The sequence below is a fragment of the Artemia sp. Qi Xiang Cuo genome, chromosome 21, assembly GCF_049724085.1.
Source record: "Artemia sp. Qi Xiang Cuo chromosome 21, ASM4972408v1, whole genome shotgun sequence".
Classification (NCBI taxonomy): domain Eukaryota; kingdom Metazoa; phylum Arthropoda; class Branchiopoda; order Anostraca; family Artemiidae; genus Artemia; species Artemia sp. Qi Xiang Cuo.
The window spans coordinates 30,278,302-30,300,144 of record NC_142814.1 but is presented as its reverse complement, the minus strand read 5'-3'; the positions used below and the strand labels follow the sequence as shown (position 1 = coordinate 30,300,144).

The 21,843-nt window shown below is 34.5% G+C and overlaps 1 protein-coding gene and 1 pseudogene across 5 annotated transcripts in view; one reads left to right on the top strand and one right to left on the bottom strand.

The window, feature by feature from the left end:
• Positions 1–21,843, bottom strand: part of Pfk (ATP-dependent 6-phosphofructokinase) — a 119,929-nt gene that overhangs the window by 78,150 nt on the left and 19,936 nt on the right. For 4 of the 5 annotated variants that reach the window (XM_089107064.1, XM_089107067.1, XM_089107066.1 and 1 more), the window contains exons 4-5: positions 11,334–11,544; positions 5,351–5,459 (exon numbers count right to left, since the gene is read on the bottom strand). In XM_089107064.1, coding sequence (XP_088963190.1) covers positions 5,351–5,459; positions 11,334–11,544 — 320 coding nt within the window. The remainder of the gene's footprint in view (positions 1–5,350; positions 5,460–11,333; positions 11,545–21,843) is intronic. The other variant, XM_089107065.1, reaches the window with a different exon arrangement.
• Positions 324–1,060, top strand: LOC148939439 (histone acetyltransferase p300 pseudogene; annotated as a pseudogene).

Sequence of the window (21,843 nt, the reverse complement as noted above, 5' to 3'; positions counted from 1 at the left end):
TTTTTGTTGCACCGTCGGAATTGTCTTGACACATACTTATTCTATTCCCGGGAATGCATTCTACTATAGTTTTGAAAATAAATATGTCTATTATCCATCCTGTCTCGATCAAAGTAAAGGAAATATAGTGACACTACCCAAAATAAACTCTCAGTCTTCAACAACAGTTACGAAAAATCAATTTGTACTAATAAGCGAAGGATTGAATGTATGGATTGTAGTCGTAAAATGCATCAATTCTGTTCTTTACTTTGAACCCATTTGGGGAGGCGTATTCACGTTCGAGACTGTTTGAGATTGAAAGAAAAAATCAATTTACTGCTATGCAATTACCGAAAACAGAGTTAGATACTTTCCTCGAAACTAGGGCAAATAGTTTCCTCAAAAAGCAAAAAAGAGCTGGAGAAGTTTTCATTCGTGTTGTGTTTTTAGCCAATCAGGTTGTTCAAGTTGGACCTGAAATGAAAAATATATTTTGCGGGAAGCATGGGGATTCACCTTAATCATTTCCATACAAATTGAAAGTTTTATTTGCCTTTCAAAGAATTGATGGTGATGATGTATGTTTCTTTGGAATGAACGTTCAGGAATATGGCTCCGATTCGCCAGAGCCAAATACAAGAAGAGTGTATATAGCGTATTTAGATTCCTTTCCTTTTTTCAAACCTAAAAAACTGAAAACCCATGTTTGCCAAGAAATTCTACTTGAATACTTCGACTATGTAGAAAGAAAGGGTTTCATTACAGCACATATCTGGGCTTGTCCTCCAGATAAATATGAAGAGGGCTACATTTTTGGTCATTAGCCACCTGAACAAAAATCCCTGATGACAAAAGACTCCAAGAATGGTATAAAAGGATTTTAGATAGAGGAATCAACAAGGGAGTTATTTTTGACAATTAAGACACCCGAACACAAACCGTTGACGACAATGTAAGTCTTCCTACGAGCCTTCCGTATTTTTCGGGATATTTATGGCCAGATGATATTGAAGAAACAATACAAAAAATTGACCAAGGAAAAAAAGCGTCAAAGAACAAAGGCGAGTCGACGTTTTAAAATGGAGATGTTTTTGAATAACATCTCAGTAGAAAAGAATATTCAAGCATCTGGTGATTGGATTCAACACGAAACCGATGACCTTTCAAGTCGAATTATTGCGAAAATGCAAACATACGAGAATATTTGCAAACAAAGAAAATGCAAACAAAGAATATTTCTTCGTGATTCAGTTGCATTAGCCGCTATGTGTAGATCGTCTTCTCACGATTCCAGCAATAATATATGACCGTTAAGCTCTAATGAAAATAGGAAGCAAAAGAAATCTGTAAGTTTCTTCAAAGAGAAGGTGTAAATTGTTCTACTTCTGCAAATTACATAATCGCAAACAAATTTAACTTTTGCCTTCATAAATGATCGTCAGCTACGAAAAGATTGTAAACAACGCTGTAGAAATTATGAGAAATTGAACGGATCATAAGTGAATGAGAAAGGTGCGCTTTAGGGCTCAGACATTAAGACACAGCTTAAGCATCAGCAGCGACCAAACAAGGGTGATAACAACGTCCGAAAGACACAAAACAAGGAAAGTCTAAAAGAAGAAAATCAACTAGGGCGAAAAGACACTCTTTACCACCATGAAAGTCTGTATTCTATGAATAATGGTACATATTGAAAATAACAGCTGTGGAGAACTGCATGGACCGAAAACTGAAATCGTGAAAATTCTTAAATATGATTCTATTTTTGTGTATGTCTGAATGACAACTGTTACGGGTGCAACTGTTGGGGTGCAATTTCCCAAGTGGAACGTTATGGGTGCAATCTTTTCAATTAGCGTCAACATATCAACGTCTGTAAGAATGATCTGTTGAGAAATTTAGTAAAGAACAAAGTTGGGCCCTTAGAAATCAACAAATTAATTTTTTTTTTTTTTTTAAGAACTGCTAAGTGAGAAAAAAAATGTCATTTGAAGCTGATTCAGGAATGGTAACCACCATGATTTCGATGAATCCTTATGGTAAAAGTTTATTGCAAAAACAAAATTATGGGAATGTCGAAGGGTAGTCTGAAAAAAAAAATAGTGTCAGATCGAAATAAAAGCTTCGCTATAGGAATCATGATTTTCAAAAACGCCATACAGGAAACTTACATCCCCACCTTGAACAAAAAAGGAAGTCACTCTTTTGCTTGGATAATAATAGTGAGCCCTCTTATTTTCTTGTCTCTTTTCTTCTCCACTGCTAGCGAGGCATTGGAATAACACAGTTCACTTGAAGCTCACTTGAAAGGGAATTACCATATCTATACATACTTTTTTAGATAACAAAGCGTAATCTTTAATAAGATGCAATTTTTGACAAAAACTGTATCGTCAGATACAAGATGGTGCAGCACACGTATCTTTTGCCAAGGGATATTATATCCTAATACAACATGACGTCATAAAGATAATATACTTTTGTTCTTTCTAGAATCTAACTAAAAAAAGCCGATGGCTTTGTACTGTGATACATATTATGTTATATATATATATATATATATATATATATATATATATATATATATATATATATATATATATATATATATATATATATATATATATATATATATATATATATATATATATATATATATATATATATATATATATATATATATATATATATATATATATACATATATACATAATATATATATATATATATATATATATATATATATATATATATATATATATATATATATATATATATATATATATATATATATATATATATATATAATAAATACTCTAAGGCTTATATACAAGCATTAGGACAGGGACTGAATGTAGTTAAAACCAGTAGTGACTCTGAAAACTCAATAAATGGAAATTCTTCAAAAGTAACGTAGTACAAATGTTGTTATTATAATGTTATTAAATAAAAAAAACAAGTTTTTTTAACTGAAAGTAAGGAACGACGTTAAAACTTAAAACGAACAGAAATTATTCCGTATATGAAGGGGGCTGTCCCCTCCTCAACGCCTCGCTCTTTACGCTAAAGTTTTTTTATTGTTTAAAAAAATAGAGTTGTGAGAAAGTCAAACTTTAGCGTAAAGAGCGAGGCGTTGAGGAGGGGACAGCCCCCTTCATATACGGAATAATTTCTGTTCGTTTTAAGTTTTAACGTCGTTCCTTACTTTCAGTTAAAAAACTTGTTTTTTTTATTTAATTTTTGAACGTTTTTGAATTAATGCAGGTTTTGATTTTGGCTCACCGTACATGAATAATTAAAACAAAATTTGCATATTATATTTGGTTAAATGGCTTTCTCGAAACTTGTTTAATTTTATTTACGAACGTTTTTATTAGTAATAAATATACGTAACTTAGAATTAACTTACGTAACGAACTTCTATATTCATAAATTTTTAACACGTATATTAGGGGGTTCGCCCCCTAGTCAATACCCTGCTCTTTAAACTATAATTCGAATTTTTTTTCCAGTTCTTTAAAAATTACCTCTCAATCACAATCAGTTGATCAGTTGAAAAACTTGTTTTTTTTTTATTTAATTCCTGATCTTTTTCTTTAATAATGCTGGGAAATCCGGCACCCCCTTCATCGCACTGTCCCTGCCCCCCTGACAACTGCCTTCATGGAAAGATCCTTCCCTATTGCCCCCGCCCCGCGCCTTCCCCCACCTCCCAGAAAAAATCTCCACTGAAAAAGTCTGTATACTTCCCAATAACCAATACTATTTGTTAACATTGAGTAAAGTTCATAACTTTCAGCCCTCCCCCTGGGGACTTTGGGGGATCAAGTCATCCTAAAAGACATTTTTATCATATTTTCGACCATGTTGAACAAAATGGCTATCTAAAAGTTTTGATCAGAAGACTTTGGTAAAATAATAAATGACGGAGGGGGTCTAAGCTCTCTCCATTTTTTTTGGTCAATTAAATAGGGAACTAAAGCTTTTAGTTTCCGTTCGAAAGTATCCACCCGCAAGATTAAAGGATCCCGGTGTCGATACGATCACCCCTGGGGAAAAGAACACCAAAACACAAAACAAAAAAACAAACAAAAAAACACGCATCCGTGATCTTTATTGTGGCAAAAAATGGAAAATTCCACATTTTTGTAGATAGGAGCTTGAAACCTCTACAGTAGGGTTCTCTGATACGCTGAATATGATGGTGTGATTTTCATTAAGGTTCTATAACTTTTAGGGGGTCTTTCCCCCTTTTTTCGAAAATCAGCCAAATTTTCTCAGTCACGTAACTTTTGATGGGTAAAATTAAACTTAATGAAACTTATATATTTGAAATCAAAATTAAAATCTGATTCTTTTGATGTATCTATTGGTATCAAAATCCCGTTTTTTAGAGTTTCGGTTACCATTGAGCCGGGTCGCTCCTTACTTACAGTTCGTTACCACGAACTGTTTGATTTGGACTCGCAGAAATTATGCAAGCCTCTGATAAATTACGGTATGGTTCTGAGGGACAGAAAAGCATGCTTAACAGATCAGGCGACAAAATGAGGTCTTAAAAAGGGAAGACACCAATGACTGCAGCAAGCTGAAGGTTAGATTTAAGGGTCAGTTATGGGCCTCCTCTGAAATACACTTCATACTTTAGAAAAACTCTTCGGCTAGAATTCTAGATCATTTATGAATAGAATGTTAACATAGCTCCATAAAACTTAATTTTCAAAAAAAAAAGAAGCTTTCATTGATTCAAGATAATCATACAAAAGCATATATATATATATATATATATATATATATATATATATATATATATATATATATATATATATATATATATATATATATATATATATATATATATATATATATAATATATATATATATATATATATATATATATATATATATATATATATATATATATATATATATATATATATATATATATATATATATATATATATATATATATATATATATATATATATATATAGTGAATAAAACGGAGATTCTGTCTCCAAATTTATCATTTACATTTCGAATTTTCTTTAAAGGAAAATATGGATTGAAAGAAATAAACATCTGTATGAGAAATTAGTTTAAATATAAGTTGTCAAGTCGTATACATTCTAGTTATGCTCATAAAGTTTTTGTCTTTGTTTATTTTAATTTAGTGGGATACGTTCAACAAGATCTTACCCTTTTTTTATTCATTTTTTTTTTGCCATGGATACCTTTTCCATAACAAAATTCATACAGATTTTTACGTTTCTCACGTGTTTCAGAAAAATTTTACGAAGTACAAAGCCTATTTTAGAAAAGACCCAAAGTTTTTGCATGCAAAATAAAACTGAAAAAATATTCTTGCCAGAGCAAGCTTGTTGCAGAGCTTTTCCGGCCAATCTTTAGGAGGTGGAGATTCAGGGCAAAATATGAAGTCAGCTTCACTGGCAAGAGCAGCTACTATTGCTAGATACCTGCACAAAGGAACAAAAATTAGGCTATTGTGCATTCTATCCAAAAATTATTATACCCAAAGAAGATGTAACAACACCGAAGTATAAAAAAAATAAAAAAAAAAAAAAAAATCGATTTATCAAGCTGGATGGTGTTATGTTCACTTGCTTAATTCCTACAAGACTATGCTACTAATTGGTTTCGTCTGGTTTTCAGGGATACAAGAGAACTTTTTCAGGGAAAAACTGTGTTTAATATTTTTCTTATTGTAGAATAGAACATGCAACATTGTCATTGCTTAAACATAACCTACGGTTTGGTCCGCACCAAAAATGAGGCTTACCCCATCTGAGTCAGAAAAACCCAAAAGAAGAAAGATATATTTACGAAAAAAACACAATAGAACACAAGAACATCCCTTAACTATAATGAGAATAAATACATCTACAACTACCAAAGCAGTACAAAACATATATAAAAAGGAAAACAAAATTGTAATAGTTAAATTATATCTTTGTAACGTGAATAAGCAAAACATGATTACTAGTTTTACAAACCATATTCAAATTCTACCCCTTATTAATCTACATCAGGGTTGGCCAACATATCCTTTGATACGGCCAAAACTTCTTTTAGACCATCAGAGATTTTTTTGAGAATTAAGATTCTTTTTTAAGAGCATTCCATGCATTAAAACATGAAAACCCCACTAAACATAAGATCCCTGTTAACAGTGGCAGTTTTCAAGAAAATAGAATGAAACTTTTTCTTCTGCTTAGGAACAGCTTAAATATCATGCTAAGATAAAGGTAATCGTAACAGTAAATTGAATAACATAATTCGAACTCTCCGTAGCGTAAATTCGTCCAAGATGTTTACTCTGGTGACCATTTACTCTCCATTCCATCCTAGTGTTAAGAGGTTCTATTTAATTTGAATAATAATCTAGCTGAAAATTGTAACGGCAGCAATCCAAAAGATGCTATGTGAATTTGCGTCTAACTCAGAATTAAATCCCACTCCAACAAATCCTACAAGATTGATCAGGCCGATCTGTTTGTAGCATTTTGTTTACTTTGGAATTAACTTTGACTGTTTAGACTGTTAAGCTTATAATTGTTCACAATTTCTCAATTAGTTCGTAAACCTTAACAAAACTCCCTTGTTTCGCAGTTTGAAAACTCCACCCCACAAAGGTCCTCTCCTCATATATATATTTCTTATGCGTTCCTAAGCTATATATTTCTTATTGGTTGTCTGGTAATAGGAGCTAGACTCTCAGCCGGGTATACCCATATTGTAGTTGTATTTAGTTTGTAAATAAAAGAACCTGCACCTAAGCTGACTTGTCATTTTCAGGTTTTCACTCTACTGAAAAACGTTTATGTCTTCTAGCTTTACATTGTTGCAATTAGCACGAACTACTTATTATAGGCAGCACAATAACACTCTGTAAGTAAAGAGCAAAATGAGCTATCCATAATTTATTTCATTTCATTTTTGTTTTTATTTGGTTCCACCGGACCACATCGCATGGAAGAAGCTGTAGTGAAACTTCGAAGGAGACTCATTCGATTGAAAGTTCTAGTTGCCTTTTTAAATCGAAAGTGACTGGAGGGCAACAAGTCCCTCTCCCTTCACCCTATTTAGATATCCCCCCAGTTCTGATCAAAATTTTTAGATATCCATTTCAAAAGGTCTAAAAACTATGCCTTCACTGATGATTAAACCCCCAAGAGTCCCTGGGGCAAGAGCTGTAAATTAATACAGTTCACCCATAATTTATATATAGGATTTATTATTGAGAAAGGGGAGAATGTCGGATACAGGATGTGTATAAAGAGACTATGGGTATTAAGGAGAAACTTCAGGGAATGTTGGAGAGAATTTTCAGTAAAACTGAGAGACTTCATAAGCATCTAGGTTATCAGAAGTACCTATCTGCAATATCTTGGGAATGGCTAAGTGCACTGAATTGACTTTCGGCGCTACTACTAGTACTACTGCTATTACTACCATTACAACTTTTACTGCGACTGCAACTACTGCTACCACTAATTGTGACTTCTACTACTACTACTGCAACTGCGAAAATTACTACTGCTTGCGACTTCTACTACTACTACATGCTGCTACTACTACTACATGCGGCTACTACTACTTCTTACGACTACTACTACTACTTACGACTACTGCTACTGCTTGCGACTACAACACCAACTACTTGCGATTACTGCTACAACTAGAGACTACAAATACAGCTTGTATCTACTACTATTACCTGCTACTCCTAAAACTACTACTTACGACTACTATTACTACTTATGATTAATAATACTACATACGAATACTACTGCAACTTACGACTTTTACTACTATTACTACTACTGTAATTGCGACTGCCACCGCAACTGCTACTACTGCAACTACAACTATTTTCGTTATTACTGAATTAAATTACAAGAGTTTGAGTGCAACCAGGTTGTCAAAATTGCACAGATACAATATCTCGGGAACGGAATACGGTATTAAGCTGAAACTTTCAAGGGAAGTTTTGGGGGATGTAAAACTAAATCAAAAGAAACCATGCGCATCTAGGGTTGTCCAAAGGGCATTTGTGCAATATCCTAGGAACAACAAAGAGTACACGTTGGAGCTTTCAGGGCACGCTGTTGGGGATAATTAAAGAAAAAAATATGTGTATCGAGGTGGTCAAAAGGACATGCCTGCAATATCCTAGGAACGGCTAAGGGTATTAAGTTGAAACTTTCAGGGCATCTTAAAGTGGATAGTCTATTAATATTTGTCTATAATCAAGGTTTTAACATTATGGGGGGGGGTCGGAATAACTTCAGCCCTATAGAAGCCCAAAGATTATGCAGATTTTCAATTCATTTATTTAAATTATGTTCCCCCTGCTCATCCAACCAAAGTTCTATAGTGCATCCAATATTGAAATTTGTTGAAAAATTCCAGCCAAAATACAAAAAGCATACCAAAATCTTGATTCTTAAGGACAAAACCTAGAAAAGCTTTTGAAATATTCATTTTATTAACCAATAACAAAAAAAAACAAATAAAACAAAAACGACGGAATAATTTAGAAAAACTTTCCGACAAAAAAAGAACTGTGAAGAAAAGTAAAGAGCTATATTAAACCAAAGACGAGAAATAATACAGTTAAATAATAATTCAAACTTAAAGCAAACATAAATCACTACTAGTATATAAGTGAAACCCAAAACGAACAGAAATTACAACAAAAAATCAAGTTAAACTCAGATCGCAGAGAAATTACATTAAAAAAAAGTAGGGGTAACAGCAGCCCCTTCCCCTTATGCCTTCTAAAGATCAGAAAGTGTTATGCGCTTTACTGAAAACAAAATAAATTTTAACCTTTTTCTCTTTTAGAATGTAAATAAATCCAAAAATGCTGAAGCTTTCAGGAATGAATATCAATATATGAATGAAAATCAATAAATGAACTATCAATCTGGTTCGACAGATCGTTTCAGTAGTCTTGGCTATTATGGTGATTTTCCTTAATAAAAGTAGAAAGATTGAAATAAAAATTGTTAATTATAAGGATAAATGACGTTCTCGTCACTAGGAGGCATAAGGGACGTTGGTCCTACTCCTGTTTGTTGCAATTTTTGCTCGTTTTCAGTGTCATTTATTTTCCGTTATACGGTTGAATAATTATTTTACTTTATTTCTTCTCGTCTACCTCTTTAATTTTCTTTGAAAAATATCTTTTTGTAGAATAGCTTTTTTTTAAATTAATTACCAAATAAAACTGAAAATCTACTGACCAAAATTAGACAGCAAACATGCAATATCCACCATCTCAAAACATGAAAAAAAATTATTAATTACATCCTATAAAAACTGAAAGTTCAACAACATTTTTACCAGTGAAAAGCTAATCTAAAAGAACGGCTTCAATTTGGAGTGTTGCTTTGCAAACCATCGTGTCTACTTTAAGCGTTTAGAGAACTTGTAGTAGATTATCATAAACGACCTGTTGACCATGCCTGATCCACGTTTTCCCCTTTGAATTTACATATATATTAGGCAGACACTGGATATATGAGTGATGGTTTACAACTTTTTCACCTAAATCACAGTCACATGAATATCCAAATACAAGCCTACAAAATATTATTTTACAATTACATATATTTGTTTATTATTATCACAAGGCAGAAAACTTTAACTTATCGTGCAATCCTTATGACATTTTTTTTTTTTTTTACCGTCTTGAAAAGTTTTTTTTATCAATCTTACTATATTTACTTCTTAGTGTGTTTATTGACTCTGGAGTGCGAATTCAGCCCTTTTGGATTTGTGATAGCCATTTTTCGAAAATAAATTTTTTTCGCTGAAATAGAAAAACAATCAAATTTAAACGAAGACGACTGAAAACAGTTATAAATGGATGAAAAAATTCTAAAAATAGAATTATATGAAATAGAATAAAAAATAGAAATAGAATTATGAAAAATATCTGAAAATAGAATTATCTACGAGCGTTTAGAATAACAAAATGTCAGCGTTTTGAAACATAAAAGCTACGCTTTATGCGGAAGTAGTAGAAATCCAATCCACAAGAAGAAAAAAGCTGCAATAACTAAATTAATAATGATAAATATATTAATAATTAAAACCAATTAATTAATAATAATAATAATAAATTTGTTAATCAATAAATTGGTTAATTAATTTGGTTATTAGTTAATAAATTTGGAGTAGAAGAAAGCTGCTCAGACGGAGCATATTTTATAACATTACGTTGAGGCAAATCTGTCAACTTAAAGATACAAAAAAGTTCAAATGGATAATCATGCCGTCACTATATCAATTAAACCGCAACACATCGTTATTATTGTTAACAAATGGATCACTTCTTCTGAAAGAAGACAGCTCACGTCTTTTTTGCTTAAAAGTACGGCTTTTGCTTTAGTAGAAGACAGAAAAGGAAGGCAGTTATGACATAACTTGAAAAAAGAAGAATCAAAGCCAAAAGCCTTGTCATTCCTAAAAATACTCAAACAAAGAGGAGCCAGTCAGTATGTCCAGGTTGTCATTCCTAAAAATACTCAAATACAAAATACAAAAGCCTTGTCATTCCTAAAAATACTCAAACAAAGAGGAGCCAGTCAGTATGTCCAGGTTGTCATTCCTAAAAATACTCAAATACAAAATACAAAAGCCTTGTCATTCCTAAAAATACTCAAACAAAGAGGAGCCAGTCAGTATGTTCAGGTTGTCAATGAAAGACCTTAGATATGCAGGATTAGAGACGTCATAGCGGATTGATAATGTTGTCGCATCGTGCGCCAGCTGGCGTGGAAAGACCTAGGTCTAAGTAATACCTCATGAAAAACCATACAAGATTTGTTTCTGTATCCAAAACTCGTCCAGAAAAAACCGATGTATCTGTTAATTACCTTAGTATCTTATATTTAAATTTACCTTTTGTCTTTCAATTTGACAAACCTTATACCATTTTTTAGTTCTGAAGTACTCATTCTTAACTGATTCTCGTCAACCCAATCATTTAACTCAGAAAATCTTCCAGTACCCATTATAACTCTTAGGTGTTATACAAATATATGACTTTAAAGTACTGTAACAACTTGTATTTCATAACACCCACAACAGATCGGAAAGTCCTTCAATATCCTCTAAAGGAATCGTTTACCAAATTTCATCGGCCTAATAGAAAATTGAGACATTTTGTGCCCAAAAACTCAGTTTCCGAACATCAAACGCCAAGTAACACCCAGTTTTTCTTCTTTTTTGTCTGGGTTTCATCCCTCGTGTTTTAGACTAGGAACATCTTTTTTCCATTTTATTACCCCTGAAGAAAATATTACTGAAGAAAGACTTACCCACAGTGTCTTCCCATTACTTCCATAATGAAAGTCCTTTGGTGAGAGTAGGCAGTGGCAGCGATTGCATCAATCGATTCAATGATACGATGAAGAGCCGAATCTGTTCCTATAGTCATGTCGGTTCCACAAAAGTCGTTGTCAATGGAGCCTACCATTCCAACGATATACAAATTAGAGTATTTAGTTTTTTCTTCTGCTGTTATTACTCCTAGAAAAAAGATTGCTGTTGTTTTAGAGAAGGTATGTACCATTCATATTCTACTACTACTAACAACAACAACTCCAAGCAGTACCAAGCCACCTGAGGTGAACACAACTACCCACGCTCCACCTCCCTCCCAACCAATTTAAAGTCTCCCTCTTTGCACCCTACCCAGAAGTTCCAATTTCCCTTAAATCCATCAATATGACCTCCTCCCATCTAAACCTTCCAACCTCCTCCCATCATTCAAATGACGACACAGTTTTACTTCAAAGCAATAAGTAGCTTTGAATGTCTTTCTAAATATTGGGTTTTTTATTCACATCTTTGGACACTGCTCCAAATTAAGTGCATAAATTTCAATAATGATTTTCAGTCATAGTTTGTGTTTTTGCATTTTAATTTTGTTTCGTTTCATTTAAAATAAAAAAAACAAGTTTTGTTTAACTGAAAGTAAGGAACAGTAAAAATCTATGAATATAGAAGTTCGTTACGTAAGTTAATTCGTAAGTTACGTATATTTATTACTAATAAAAACGTTCGTAAATAAAGTTAAACAAGTTTCAAGAAATCCATTTAACCAAAATAAAAGTAAAATTAATATGCAAATTTTGTTTTAATTATTCATGTATGGTGAGCCAAAATCAAAACCTGCTTTAATTCAAAAACGTTCAAAAATTAAATAAAAAAAACAAGTTTTTTTTAACTGAAAGTAAGGAACGACGTTAAAACTTAAAACGAACAGAAATTATTCCGTATATGAAAGGGGCTGTCCCCTCCTCAACGCCTCGCTCTTTACGCTAAAGTTTTTATTGTTTAAAAAAATAGAGTTGTGAGAAAGTCAAACTTTAGCGTAAAGAGCGAGGCGGTGAGGAGGGAACAGCCCCTTTCATATACGGAATAATTTCTGTTCGTTTTAACTTTTAACGTCGTTCCTTAGTATGGTTTGAATTTTGGAAGATAATAAGTTACTCTTTCAATGATTACTTCAATTCATGCGGGTTAAGTTAAACTCACAGCTCCCTAATGTTCCGTTCGAAACTACTTGAGACCTATAGATTACTCCTTTAAAAAGTAGAGGAAGATTTAAGAAAATTCCATCACCTTTCCGCCTTACTCTATAAGAATAGGAATTTATAAGATACAGTTTGTGGTAAGCATGAGGGAAGTAGGAACCATTAGGTGCCAGCTCTAGGCCATATCAGATGTTCTACCACCTTTGTTGAGGAGAAGCATTCATTCATTGCTTAAAAAGATAACTAAGTTATAAATTTTATGATTTTTTAAGTCCATTTAATGGTTTTCTAAGTAATTTGTCTGGATTGAACATGTCAAAATAAGTCTATCTGGCCACAGGTTAGCCAACCCATTACTGGTCAGCAGCCAAAGAATACCAGGAACCTTTACAATAATTTGCTTTTCCTACGTGGCTATTTAGGTTTTCTGCATTTTTCATCAGCAGTTTTGTATTATGTAGCAAATGGCGTACGGGCAGACGTATGGGGCTATTCACTTTTTAATTTACGTTTAATGGACATGAATCAACATGAGTAAGTTATTATTTTTTATGTAGCCTATGAAAATTAATGAATTGCGATTAGTCTTTGTTTTCTCTTTTTTCTTCTTCTTTTTTACCTTTTTATGATGTCCATCCCCTCTTGTCTCGTGTGTTATTAAAGAAAAAATTATTTTTTTTTTATAGAAGAATCTTGTTCCCCGTTCTCAATTATTTATTTGTATTGGGAGAATTTGTTAATTTGCTGGAAATATTTGTTTACCTTAAGGAAGTGAAAGGGATACAGAAGATGTTGCATTGTTAGAATAGTCACGTGCGCTAAGCCATTAAACCACAAGCAAAGTATTGTTCTATTAAGAATGGCGAAGTTAAGTTTGAGTTTCTTTTTCTCAGTTCATAAAGTAGTTAAACAATTGATGAGTGTATTTTATCTCAGTGTTTATTTGCGCCAAAAATGGCGTCACCATAAGATAGGGTTTGTAGCTTTTAGTTTTGGATAGTATATTTGCATCTCCTTCAGCACATCAGAAATTAAAGGAATTAGAGAGTAATAAGATAGATTTTGCGTGTAGATATAATGATATTTCGAGTTAAATTTCGGACCTCGGGTGCGATATTCGCTTGCAACTTGAAGATTCGAAATATGTTTTATTATGTGAGATTGGTCCGATATGCCATAAACCAGGAAATTTTTCAATATATTTCATCTAAATTGACGAAGGCTAAATTCAAGTTATAGACTTATTGAAGATTTAAATGATATTTCTGTTTTTCAGGTGATAGCTATAATGAGACATTGCTTAATAATTATAGTACATAGTTGCTTGGTCTAGAGAGATATAATTTTTAAACACAAAATAGGCAATTGCGTCGACATGGGGGCCTTGCCGTATATATTAGTTCGGATACTAGAGTGACTAATTGAGCAATTCAACTGTGTATAGGGAGATGGTGTTTGAATCACTTGTACTTCATCTTCGTTTAGGTGTTTATTCTTGCTATTCAATCATTCTGTACCGCCCACCGGCTTCCTCATATAACGAATTCTTTGGTCTTTTGGAAGAGCAGCTTGAGAAGTTACCTGTGAATCTCCCGTGTTTCTTTGTCATCTAAACGTTGACCTGACTGAAATAAATGCAAATAGTAGCCGCCTACAGAATATTTTCATATCATTTGGGATTACTTCCATCAATCAACATACCTACGAGAGTCACGGATACATCCGCGACATGTATTGATAATATATTCTCTAATGTTAACCCTGATTCCCCCGTGTTGTTGTTAGTGAAACTTCTGACCGTTTTGGTGAGTTTTCTAGACACACTATTCCTCTATGAAATAGTTGTATGTTAAAGAATAAGTTTTCTTGGCAATATGTAAACAAAACAATTCCCTTGTCTTACAAGAATGTGTTATCGCGAATGAATTGGTATAATATTTTATGAATTGCATCAAATAATGAAGAGAGGTTTAATTTGTTTTACTAGATTATCCGAAGTGAATTAGAAAAGCATAGTCAAAACAAAAAGGACGGCGTCAGAGAACACCAAAGAAAACATGGGTACACAGATCCTAAAATTGATGCGTATTAGAGACCAACTTTACAAAAAAAAAGATCAATCATAGGTTTGATTTAAATGATAGAATATATAAAAATTACCGCAGTGCTCTGAATCAATCATAGGCAGCGCAATCGCACTGCCTAAGTAAAGAACTATGTTGGCACAATGTATTATTTATTTTGTTTTTTTGTGTTTTTTTTTCCATACCAGGGCACTTCGTATCGAAGGAGTTGTCGTTGAAACTTCGAAAAGGGCTTATTCGATTGGAAATTGGAGTGGCTAGTGCCCTTTCTAATAGTCAAAAGTGATTGGAGGGCAACTAGACCCCCCCCCCCCACGCCCATCATTCCCCCAAACACAACCAATCAAATTTTTTTTTTGTTCAGGGTAGTTGATTTCCAGATAGAAAACCTGTTTTTGAGGAGGACACTCCCTCACAACCCTCAGGACAAGGGTTTTAAGTTATGCCCTGGGGGCATATAAGAACGATGTTGGCACAATGTATTATTCATTAATTTTTTCCTTTAGAGCAGGGCACTTCGTATCGAAGAAGTTGCCGTAGAAACTTCAAAAAGGGCTCATTCAATTGGAAATTGGAGTGGCTTGTGCTTTTTTTAATAGTCAAAAGTGATTGGAAGGCGACCAATACCCCTTCCACGCCCACCATTTCCCGAAACACATCCAATCAAAATTTTGAGATAGCCATTTTGTTCAGCGTAGTTGATTTCCAGATAGAAATTATGTTTTTGAGGAGGTCACTCTCCCAGAGCCCCCAGGGCAAGGGTTGAAAGTTATGCCCTGGGGGCATATAAGGTTTTTTATAGAAGGCGTTGTCGTAGAAACTTCAAAAAATGCTCATTCTATTGGAAATTCAAAGGGCTAGTGCCCTTTTTAGTAGTCGAATGTGAATGGAGGTCAACTAACCCCTCTCTCACGCCCACCTTTTTCCCAAACAAATCTAATCAAAATTTTGAGATAGCCATTTTTTTCAACATAGTTTTAAGTTCTGGAAATTAGGTATTTGAGGATGACAACCCCCCCCCCCACACAGCCCTCAGGGCAAGGATTGTCAGTTATGCCCTGGGGAAAAGGGCTCATTCAATTGGATATTGAAATGGCAAGTGCCCTTTTTAATAGTTAAAAGTGATTGGAAGGCAACTAACACCCCTTCCACGCCCAACATAACCCCAAACACATCCAATAAAAATTTTTAGATAGCCATTTTGTTTTACGCAATTCAAAGTTTAGGAAATTATATCTTTGAGCAGGACACTCCGCCCACAGTCTTCAGGTAAAGGGTTATAAGTTATGCCCTGGGGGCATACAAGGTTTTTATTGTAAGCCTTATCGTAGAAACTTGAAAAAGGGCTCATTCGGTTGGAAATTCAAAGGGCTATTGCCCTTTTTAATAGTCGAAAGTGACCCCCCTCTCATGCCCACCTTTTCCCCAAACACATCCAATCAAAATTTTTAGATAGCCATCTTATTCAACGTAGTTGAAAGTTTTAGAAATTAGATATTTAAGGATGACAACCACGCCCCCCCCCCCCACAGCCCTCAGGGCATGGGTTGTAAGTTATGCCCTGGGGGCATATAAGGTTTTTGTTGAAAGTGTTGTCGTAGAAACTTCAAAAGGGCTCATTCAATTGGAAATTGAAAGGGCTAGGGCCTTTTTAATGGTTGAAAGTGATTGGAGAGCGACTGACGCCCCTCTCACACCTGCCATTTTCCCAAACACATCCAATCAAAATTTTGAGATATCCATTTTTTTCAACGTAGTTGAAAGTTCTTGAAATTAGGTCTTTTAGGATGATAACCCCCTCAGAGCCTTCAGTGCAAGGGTTGTAAGTTATACCCTTGGGGCATATAAGGTTTATATAGAAAGTTGTTGTGGAAATTTCAAAAGGGGCTCATTTTTTTGGAAATTGAAATTGCCCTTTTTAATAGTAGAAAGTGGGTGAAGAGCAGATAACCCCTCTCTCATGCCCACCATGTCCCCCAACATATACAGTTAACGTTTAGAGATGGCCATTTTTTTCAACGTAGTTGAGAGTTCAGGTACTTATTTACTTGAAGATGACAAACCCCCAAGAACCCCCAGGGCACAGGTTGTAAGTTCTACCCTGGGGGCATATAAGGTTTTTATAGATAGAGTTGTCGTAAAACTTCTCACGCCCCCCATTTCTCCAAACAGATCCAATCAAAATTTTCAGATGGCCATTTTGTTCAACGTAGTAGAAAGTTCTGGAAATTAGGTCTTTGAGAATGACCCCCGACCAGCCCCCAGGGCAAGGGTTGTAAGTTATGCCCTGGGGGCATATAAGATTTTTATTGAAAGTGTTGTCGTAGAAACTTCAAAAGGGCTCATTTGATTGGTAATTGAAAGGGCTAGTTCCATTTTTAATAGTTGAAAGAGATTGGAGAGCGACTACCGCCCCTCTCACGCCCACCATTTCCCCAAACGAATCAAATCAAGATTTTTAGATAGCCATTTTGTTTAACGTAGTTGAAAGTTCTGGAAATTATGTCTTAGAGGATGACAACCACCCTAACAGTCCTTAGGGTAAGGTTTGTAATTTGTGCCCGGGGGCATATAAGGTGTTATAGAAAGAGGTGCTGTTTCAAATAGGGCAAGTTCGATTAGAAATTGAAAGGTCTAGTGCCATTTCTAATTGTCGATAGGTATTGGAAGGCTTGACATTTTTATAGTAAAGATCGATGTGGGTATAAAGTATTATTTTTGTTGTTGTTATTATGTAGACCAGGGCACTTCGTATCGAAGGAGCTGTCGTGAGAACTTCAAGAAGGGCTCATTCGATTGAAAAAAGAAAGGGATGATGCCCTTTTTAATAGTCGAAAGTGATTGGAGGGCAACTAATCTCCCTCCCATGCCCAACCTTCCATTTGCCCATTATGTTTAAAAACTAAATATTGCCTTAAGATGAAATCAAAATACACTGTGCTAATGGTAATTCCCAATAAGGCATCTCAACAGTGTCCCAAGGACGACTGCGGGTATTATGTTTGAACTTTCGGGGCTACTTCTGCTATTAAAATTTAACTAAATCAAAATAGCGTAAGTGTATCCAAGCTATCAAAGAAAGTTAACAGTTTTTTTGCGAATGGTATCAAGTTTTCCATTTCAGGTCAACTAGAGGAGGTATGAAACTAAATCAAAAAATTCCTACTATTTGTGTCCAGATTTTTAAAAGGGTGTATGTTGTTAAAAATTGCTGAAAATTTTTCTCCAGCATAAAAATAGCAGGCCAAACTATAAAGTCTTAAAAAAAACGAAAATATTTAAAGCATTATTTTATTTTTCCGTGAAAAGACTATGTCAATATAAAACGAACAGAAATTAATTAAAAGAAACTTCTTCCACAAAATAAGTTTTTCAAAGAAAAGTCAAGAACTCTAAACAAAAAATGAGCAAAAATAAAATCAAATAATCTACCAAGCATGAAACTACCACAAATCGGCATCGATAAATAAATGAAACCCAAAACGAACAGAAATTACAATAAATAACCGAGTTAAACTCAAAACGATCAGAAATTAGCGTAAGTTGGGCTCAAAACCCCTATGCCTTCCCAAGGCCAGAACAAAAATTTGCACTTTACTGAAAAAAATACAAATGAATTTGCATTGTCAGTTTAATATACATATACTGATATTTAGTAATCAAAAGGATAATATTATTTGATTTATTAAAGTTATAAAAGTAAAAACATTAATATTTTTGTCAGTAAAGTGCAAATTTATTTATTGTAATTTCTGTTCGTTTTGGGTTTCATTTATTTATCGATGCTGATTTGTGGTAGTTTCACGCTTGGTAGATTATTTGATTTGATTTTTGCTCTTTTTTGTTTAATGGAGTTCTTTACTTTTCTTTGAAAAACTTATTTTGTAGAAAAAGTTTTTTAAATTAATTATTAATAAAAGCAAAGAGAATTTTACTCGAGGAAGCTTGAGGAAGTATTGCGATGTCCGGCAAAAACGAGGCGCATGATTAAGAAAGTGCTTCAGCAGCCAGTGAAAACGATCCCATTTGAAATTGTAAACCAAGAAGGCGAAATGCCAAGAAATACTGATGGCGTCTCGGAGATGTTTGGAAACTACTTCTCAGTGGTAGGAAAGCGTGTTACTGAAAGAATCTGTCCGATGTTACATGATCCAAGTATTTTCGATTACTTTGGTCATTTCGAATCTGAAGTTTCAATGTATTTAGCACCTGTATCATTAAGTGAGATGAAGCGGGTTATCTATGAAATGAAAAGTAATGCCTCTGGTAGCGATGTCATATCGTTAAGAGTGGTTAAATTTATTCCACCACCAATCCAGAAGCCACTTCCGTCCATAATAAATTGTACATTAAAAGAAGATTTCTTCCCGTCATGTTTTAAAGTAGCTCGTGTGACTCTTGTTCATAAGGGGGTGATACAAATAAGATAGGAAATTATAGGCTGATTTCTATTCTTCCTGTGCTATCACGTGTTTTAGATAAGTGCTTTGCTGCCCGTCTTTATGCATATTTAGAGCGTCGTAATGTGTTAAATCCTACCCAATTCGGAATTTGACATGGTTACACAACAGAACAAGTGTTGTCTATTTAAGCAGCGTAGTCAATCAAGCGCTGGATGAAAGATACAGGGTTTTAGCAATACTTTTAAACATAGTTAAGGCTTTTGACACAGTAGATCATGGTCTGCTGCTTCTAAAGTGTGAGTTTTATGGCATAAGAGGCCCTGGGCCAAACTTTCTGCGTTAACACTCTTAGCAGGACGGCTACGGTATGTTCAGATTGACTCAAAGCGTTCGTTAAGTTTTCTAATTACATGTAGAGTTCCACAAAGCTCTGTTCTTGGACCGTTATTATTCTTAATTAATTAAAAAATTCTTTTTCCACAAAATAAGTTTTTCAAAGAAAAGTAAAGAACTCCATTAAACAAAAAATTAGCAAATATCAAATCAAGTAATCTACCAAGCGTGAAACTACCACAAATCAGCATCGATAAATAAATGAAACTCAAAACGAACAGAAATTAGAATAAATAACCGAGTCAAACTCAAAACGAGCAGAAATTAACACAAGTTGGGCTCAAAACCTCTATGCCTTCCCAAGGCCAGAACATAATTTGCACTTTACTGAAAAAATATAAGTTTACCTTAATAAAAAGAAAATATAAAAATGTCAAGCCTTCCAATCACTTTCGACTATTAAAAAGGGCACTAGGCCTTTCGATTTCCAATCAAATGAGCCTTTTTTGAGTTTCTACGACAACACTTCCTATAAACACCTTATATGCCCCCAGGGCATAAATTAAAACTCTTATCCTAAGGGCTATGAGGCTGGTTGTCATCCTCTAAGACCTAATTTCCAGAACTTTCAACTACGTTAAACAAAATGGCTATCTCAAAATTTTGATTGGATGTGCCTGGGAAAATAGTGGGCGTGAGAGGGGCGTTAAGTCTTTCTCCAATCACTTTCAACTATTAAAAAAGGCAGTAGCCCTTTCAATTTCCAATCAAATGAGCCCTTTTGAAGTTTCTACGACAACGCTTTCAATAAAAACCTTATATGTCCCCAGGGTATAACTTAAAAACCACGCCCCGAGGGCTGGGGGGGGGGTTGTCATCCTCAAAGCCCTATTTTCCAGAACTCTACTGCGTTGAACAAACCTAATATCTGAACACTTTTTTTAAACGGGTTCGAGCAAATGATGGGCGTCAGAGGGGGGATAATTGTCGTCAGATCAATTTAAACTATTAAAAAGGTCACTAGTCCTGTAAATTTTCAGTTGGATGTACCCCTTTTGAAGTTTTTATAAAACCTTAAAATACTTAAATAAATAATTTCCAGAACTTTCAACTACGTTAAACAAAATGGCTATCTCTAAACTTTGATTGAATGTGTTTGGGGAAATGGAGGGCGTAAGAGGGGGGGGGGGTAATTACTTTCCACTCACTTTCGACTATTAAAAAGGGCAATTTCAATTTCCAATCAAATGAGCCCCTTTTGAAATTTCTAAAACACCTTTCTATATTAACCTTACATGCCCCCAGGGTACAATTTACAACCCCTGCACTGAAAGCTCTGATGGGGTTATCATCCTAAAAGACCTAATTTCCAGAACTTTCGACTACGTTGAACAAAATAGATATCTCAAAATTTTGATTGGATGTGCTTGGGGAAATGGTGGGCGTGGAAGGGGGGTTATTTGCCCTTCAATCACTTTCGACTATTAAAAGGACACTAGCCCTTTCAATTTTCGATTGAATGAGCGCTTATGGTTGTTTTTACAACATCAATTTCAATAGAAACATTACATGCTCCAAAGACATAACTTAAAACCCTTGCCCTGAGGGTTGTGGGGGGGGGGAGAGGTTGTCATCCTTAAAGATCTAATTTCAAAAACTTCCAACTGCGTTGAATAAAATGGCTATCTAAAATTTTTGATTGGATATGTGGGGAAAAAGTGGGTGTGAGAGGGGGGTTAGTGGCCCTCAAATCACTTTCGTCTACTAAAAAGGGCACTAGGTCTTTGAACATCCAATCGAATGAGCCCTTTTTCAAGCTTCTACGAACAAGATTTCAATAAAAACCTTATATACCCCCAGGGCATTACTTATAACCCTTGCCCTGAAGATTGTGGGGGGAGTGTCCTGCTCAAAGGTATAATTTCCTGAACTTTAAACTGCTCTAAAAATTTTGACTGAATATGTTCGTCGAAATGGTGATCGTGGAAGCGGTTTTAGTTGCCCTTCAATCACATTCTATTATTAAAAAGGACACTAGCCATCTCAATTTCCAATTGACTGAGCCCTTTTTGAAGTTTCTACGACGACGCGTTTAGTAAAAATATGTCCCATATATGCCCCCAGGGCAAAACTTACAACCCTTGCCCTGAGGACTCTGGGGGAGGGTCCTCCTTAAAAACATAATTCCCATCTGAAAATCCACAACACTGAACAAAATGGGTATTAAAAATTTTGATTGGATGTGTTTCAGGAAAAGGTGGGCGAGAGGGGGGCTTTGGTTGCCCTCAAATCACTTTCGACATATTAATAAGGGCACTAGCCCTTTGCATTTCCAATCGAATGAGCCCTTTTTCAAGTTTCTACTACAAACATTTCAATAAAAACCTTATATGCCCCCAGGGCATAACTTATAATCCTTGCTCTGAAGACTGCGAGGGGAGTGTCCAGCTCAATGGTATAATTTCCCGA